The sequence below is a fragment of the Humulus lupulus genome, chromosome 8 (genome assembly GCF_963169125.1).
Source record: "Humulus lupulus chromosome 8, drHumLupu1.1, whole genome shotgun sequence".
NCBI lineage: Eukaryota > Viridiplantae > Streptophyta > Magnoliopsida > Rosales > Cannabaceae > Humulus > Humulus lupulus.
The window spans coordinates 74,152,314-74,158,559 of NC_084800.1; the positions used below are offsets into that span (position 1 = coordinate 74,152,314).

Genomic DNA, 6,246 nt, shown 5'->3' on the forward strand with positions numbered 1-6,246 from the left:
ATAAGAATACAATTCGAAGGGCTTTGTGTAAAATTCTTATAAAAGAAATCTCTAGCCTTTTCTCCTGTAATCTTCACTTTGCGTTAATGATTGAATGAACTCCCTATTTATAGAGAGTCTTACTGGGCTATGAGCCCTTACAAAGGAATCTAGTTCGTACATGTGTAGGTGTGAGATCAGTACATTCAGTTACAAATTCAAATAACACAAGAATAATACAATTTAAATATCAGTTACATAAATATCTTGTGATATTAATTGGTATCTTGTGAAATCCGAATCTTCCGGTAAAAGTGTTCTGCTCATCGATCAGGTCTTGCACTCCGACCAACTTCATGGAATGGTACTAGCCTGCTCCATTATCGAGAAGGTTACTTGAACTTTGCTGAATAAGCTTCTATATTCTGATGTAGTCTTCTCGAGTAGCTACTCCTTCCAACCAGCTTTCTGAATTTAATGCGATGTAATGCCACGTCGTCAAGTCCAAAATTGGGTTAAACACTTTCTGTTTTCATTTTTTTCCTTCTATTTTTTCTTCTTTTTTGTACTTATTCTTTTTTCCTTCCATTTTCTTTGTCTTTTTTTCACACATATATTTTAACATTACATAATTATTTTACTATTTTATTATCTATTATCTTTTATAATTATAATTATCATTTTTTATAGTTTTTTCCACTATATGTAAAAAAATTCAAATAAATTTTTTCAGCATTTTTTTTTGCGTAGCCCTTATAGGAACATCCAATTTCGGGAAGAAAAACAATAGAAATATGAAAACGTGAATGGGTAACCAGTTACCTATATGGGAACATTCAATCTATTTTTTTTTTATATGAAAATGTGAATGAGTAACCAGTTATCATAGTGGGAACATTGAAATCTGGAAAAAAAATAGATATGAAAACTTGAATGTGTAACTAGTAACCCTGATAGTAGCATCCAAATTAGGAAAGAAAAAAATAGACATGAAAACGTGAATGGATAACTAGTTACCCTGATGGAAACATTCAAATCTGAAGAAAAATAATCTGATGGAAATGTGAATGGGTAACCAGTCACCTTAGTTGCAATATCCAAATTTGGGGAAAAAAATTAGATATGAAAACTTGAATGGGTAACTAGTAACCCTGATAGAAACATCTAAATTTGAAAAGAAAATAAATAGATATAAAAATGTGAATGGGTAACCCCTTACCCTGATGCAAACATCCAAATTTGAAAAAAAAAAAGTCATATATGAAAACATGATTGCAATCAGTTACTTAACCAAATTAAGGAAAACAAAGTCATGATCTTTAAAAAAAAAATGTAAAAAAACAAAAAAAACTAGAACAAAAAAATTGATTTGATTTTTTTTACTTATACTAAAAAAATAAGTACAGTAATAAAAATGATAATAAATAATAAAATATTTTATATTGAAGGGGAGGCGACTAAATAAGAAGTTTTGTCTAAATGTTTAACAAAGATGGAAGAAAAATAAGACATCACCGAAAAGATAAGTTGAATAGATGAAAACTAAAAAACAGTAATGAAAAAATGTATTTGTGATTTTAAATTGTAACATTAAATTATGAAAAATAAACATTAATAAATATATACACAACAAGATCATCTCCAATAGGAGATGTAAATATTGTGCTATATTTGACACAAAAAATAAATATGTGATATATTTGACACAAATTTTAACTCTATGCTCTAATGCATAATTGTAAAAGTTGATGCAAAAATCAAATTTTCATTAATGGTCATTTGATATTTTTTGGAAATATACAAAAAATAATCATTTTTATTTATATTTTATTATTAATAGTTAAAGACAATAATTAAACAATAATGTAAAAAATCTAGCATTTAATGTTAATAGATAAAATAATACTAAAATAATAAAAATGACATAAAAGTAAATAAAAAAATATAACATTTATGGTGATGTAAAATATTCATCATATTATATTGTGTGTTAAATTTGACACAATTTTTAGCATGTTCCAAATTGATACAAATTTTGGCACACTAATGGAGCAACTCTTTTGTAAAATAAGCTATATTTTAGTAATGCATCACAAATTTGACACTCTAAATTATATTAAGTTCTCTTCTTAAAATATCAAGACAAGTTCTCTTTTGTAAAATGAGCTATATTTTAATAATGCAGTAGAATAAAAGAAAAAAAAAAGAAAAAGGGAGGCAAGGAGTGGGGGATTGTTGACATGCATGTAGGCTGCAGCTGTATTTGGCTAGCTAAGACAGTTGAATATTAATGATATGCATGTGTATTGATTAATGCATGTACAACTACACAACCACCTTCGCCTCTTAATCCTTAATTAACCTCACATTGTAGCAACAATCACAGGCCAAACCACACTAGCACTAAATAACTCATACTCTCATACCAACTTTTCTTGTAGATCGGTGAAACTAAATAAAAATATAAATAGAAATGATTACTTTTATATATATATTTTTAATAAATATAAAATTAGTATTAATGAAATATTAAAATTTACAATAATTTAACGGTGACAATTGTACTAAATATATATAATATATTGTCTTTTTGTGTCAAATATAACACACTATTTATATCTATCATTTGAGATAATCTAATAAAACAACTCTTTTGTAAAATAAACTATATTTTAATAATGTATTACAAATTTGATACTCTATTATATATTAAGTTCTCTTTTTAAAATATTAAGTTAATATTGTATAATGAACTAATATAAAAATAATGAAATGAAAAATACTTAATGACTAAAATAATCTCATAATGTAAATAAACTTAATTAAGAATGAAACTATAACATAAACTAATTTGGTACAAAAATAAAAGAAACTAAACCCATACAATTGAAAATTCTAACAAAAAAAAAAAAACCATAAAATAAATTCTTCTGAAAAAAAGTCATAAAACGTGTAATTCAATAAATTTAATTTTGAAAAATAAAAAACTCACAATACCCATTACAATCCATTCATAGTCTAATTTTTATAATAACAAAGAGAAAGCACAAAATATCTTACTGAAATAAAGATTGAAATATATAATATAAAACATGCATAACTGTGACTAGATAAATATCATCCTTTGTCTATAGAAGTGTAAATTATTATCACAATAAAATTATTATTAATTAAATTATCATCATCATTATTATTATTGTTTTTAAGGCTAAACTCTGCGCTTAATAACGGCTCTGAGAGTGTTCTTCATGACGACGGTGAACTCGACCTTTCCGGTGAAATCCAACTCAGTCCCGGGCGGGTAGGCGCTCCACTCGAACTCCTGAACCATTCTCGCCAGCATCAAATGAATATGAACCGTCGCCATATTCAAACCTGGGCATATCCTTCTCCCAACTCCGAACGGCATCATCTTGATTTCTCCACTCGCAACATCCCCTTCCCCGCCCGCCAAAAATCGCGTCGGGTCAAACTTTTCCGGGTCGGACCAAATCTTCGGGTCATTCGAAATCCCAGACACGAAGATATCCACGTTGACGTCCGTCGGGATATCGTACCCGGCCAGGGTTGTCGCCTCCGTCACGGCGTGTGTGAGCGAAAACGGCGTCGGAGGGTGTTTTCTTAGCAGCTCCTTCACCACCGCCTCTAGGTACGGCATTTTCTCAACGTCTTTCTCGTCGATCTTACGATCGTTTCCATGGCCGATTACGGACCTGATTTCTTCGTAGATCTTATCTTGAATCGCTGGGTTCGCGATGAGTTGTCCGATCCCCCATTCTATGGCGGTTCCCGTGGTGTCCGTACCTCCGTTGAGAAACTCGGAGCAGAGTGTGACCAATTCTTCTTTCGACGGCGGCGAATCTCTCCCTTCTACTTTTAGATCGAAGAGTGTGTCGAGATACGAGAACGACGTCGCTGAATTGTCCGATCCAGGGTTGTCTAGAGCCCTCTTTCTCTGCTCAATGAAGGGGAAGATGAAATCGATTTGTTCTGCCCTAATTTTCAGAGCTTGCTTCCTCTCTTTGGAGAAGAATGGACTCAGAATCGGGAGAAAGTCATCGATTCTCGGGTCGAGCGTGATGAGTATGCTCTTCATGAGCTGGTCCATCTTCTCAACGGTCTTCTCGTCCATCTCGATCCCGAAGCACATGGTGACAAGGATACAGAACACGGCAAAACGCGCGTTTTTCAGGACCCAAACGACGCCGTCTTCGGCCTTGGCCTCGGCGCGGAGCCGCTCGATGAATCGGTCCATGGCTCGGGTCCGGACGCCGCGAAACTCTTTCAGCCGAGTCGAACTGAGCATGTTCTGGACCATGTTCCTTCGCAAGGACCGCCATTCGGGACCGAAAACGGCGGCGTTTACGGTGAACTTGTTGCTGCTGAAGATGTTTCGGGTCGGGTTCTCTCGGGGCCTCGAGGCGAATACGGCGCCGTTTTCGATCAGAGCCTTGTGGACTAGTTTCGGGTCGGTTAGAACGACGAGGGTTCGGGTGCCCATTTTGAGTGTAAAGATGGGCCCATACTCGGCCTGGAGTTCTGTCACGTATTGGAAAAAGGGCTTTCCGGAGCGGACGACTTGGAAGAGGTTTCCGACTATGGGCCAGCCTGGTGGGCCTGGCGGTAGATTGGGCTTTTTTGATTTGGCTTTCCGTGTGAGGAGGAATATTAAGCCTGAAATTAGGAATGCTAGGAGGGTGAAGAAGAGGTGGTAGTATTGAGATAAAGGAGAAGAAGAGAAAGAGAATGAAAAATCCATGGGAGAATCAGCAACCTTGTCAGAGAGAGAAATCATTTTAGTATCAGCAACCTTGTCAGAGAGAGAAATCATTTTAGTAATAGTACTTATGAGAGTGAGAGTGAGAGTATGTGCGTGTGGAGGGTATAAAAATGGAACTTGGCATGAAATTGCAGTTGGGCTTCATTAAAGCTCTTTCAATGGGATTCTAGCCAAGAATAAATAAATAAACAAATAATAATAATAATAATAATAATAAATTTAGTATATGTCATTTATAATAGGACCCCTTCATAACTTTTGAGCAAAAAATCCTTTCATAACACTTGTGTCAAAGACATCGAACGGTAGTACATATGCAGATGGAGATCATGTGATTGATCTTACATCACACTCTTTGGCTTTTATTGTGCGTGGAACTCATTTTGATCAACAAAGAGAACATATCCATGATTCATTAGACTATAGTTTAGTTATAATGTTCTATATATTCCGATCAAGGGAAGTTTCTGTATCAGTTATAGTAAATAATACGTCCTATTGGGTGTGAAAGATAAAAAAAGAAGTCCAATTTAGTTTATAACTAACGCAATTTACTATTCCTTAATATGGAAAAGAAATGTAAAAGATCTATAGATGAAATTTGATTCCCTGTTGTGTTTACTTACTTGTATGATATTATTCGGAGTAATATAATAATAATAATAATAATAATAATAATAATAATAATAATAATAATAATAATAATAATCAGTCACAAAATATGCTTTGTTCGAATGAGAAGTAATTAACGCCTTTTCTAACTTATCTTCTGATTGTGCAAGTAATCATGTAAAAGGACATTAATAAAGATGAGCATATATACATGTAATTTTAGACGGAAAAAGAAAGTCCCAGTTTAAATTATAATATATGGTCCCTTGGATTGGATAAATAATAATGGTACGTATAAAGTGGAAGAAAATTATGTATATATATTTTATATAGGTGGGGAGGTGGTAGACTTGCATATGTAGGCTGCAGCTGTATTTGGCTAGCTAAGACAGTTGAGTATTAATGATATGCATGTGTATTGATTAATGCATGTACAACTACACAACTACCTTTGCCTTTTAATCCTTAATTAACCTCACATTGTAGGAGCAATCATAGCCCAAACCACACTAGTACTAAATAACTCATACTCTCGTACCAACTTTTCTCTTCTTACTTATACATTGGTGAAACTAATCTCACTACCTTCATCACATGTGGTTTCCACTTCAATCATCATTTTTTTTTATTAAATTTACACCATCATTTATGTGTTACATTACATGTACTTAAACTTTATACATTTGGAAATATTAATGTTGTTCATAAAATAGATTAATTTTCAGTTACATTTAGGTCGCATTTGATACAACCATATACAAAACATTAAGTTTTGTACTGTAGTAATTAGTTAGAAGGTTTTACACAATTTTGGCTTCTATATTTTAGTTTTATACCGGTTTGTGTCTTAAGTTTCAAATAGGGGAGGGGTAATT

General features: G+C 33.1%; 1 protein-coding gene across 1 annotated transcript; it reads right to left on the minus strand.

Annotated features, from left to right (window-relative positions):
* Positions 1–2,959: 2,959 nt before the first annotated feature.
* Positions 2,960–4,899, minus strand: LOC133797811 (cytochrome P450 77A3-like). The gene is made up of 2 exons (XM_062235873.1): positions 4,790–4,899; positions 2,960–4,753 (listed from the first exon to the last, which is right to left on the minus strand). Exons 1-2 carry the CDS (start codon positions 4,808–4,810, stop codon positions 3,188–3,190), a joined length of 1,587 nt encoding a protein of 528 aa, XP_062091857.1. The 5' UTR covers positions 4,811–4,899; the 3' UTR covers positions 2,960–3,187.
* Positions 4,900–6,246: the final 1,347 nt, after the last annotated feature.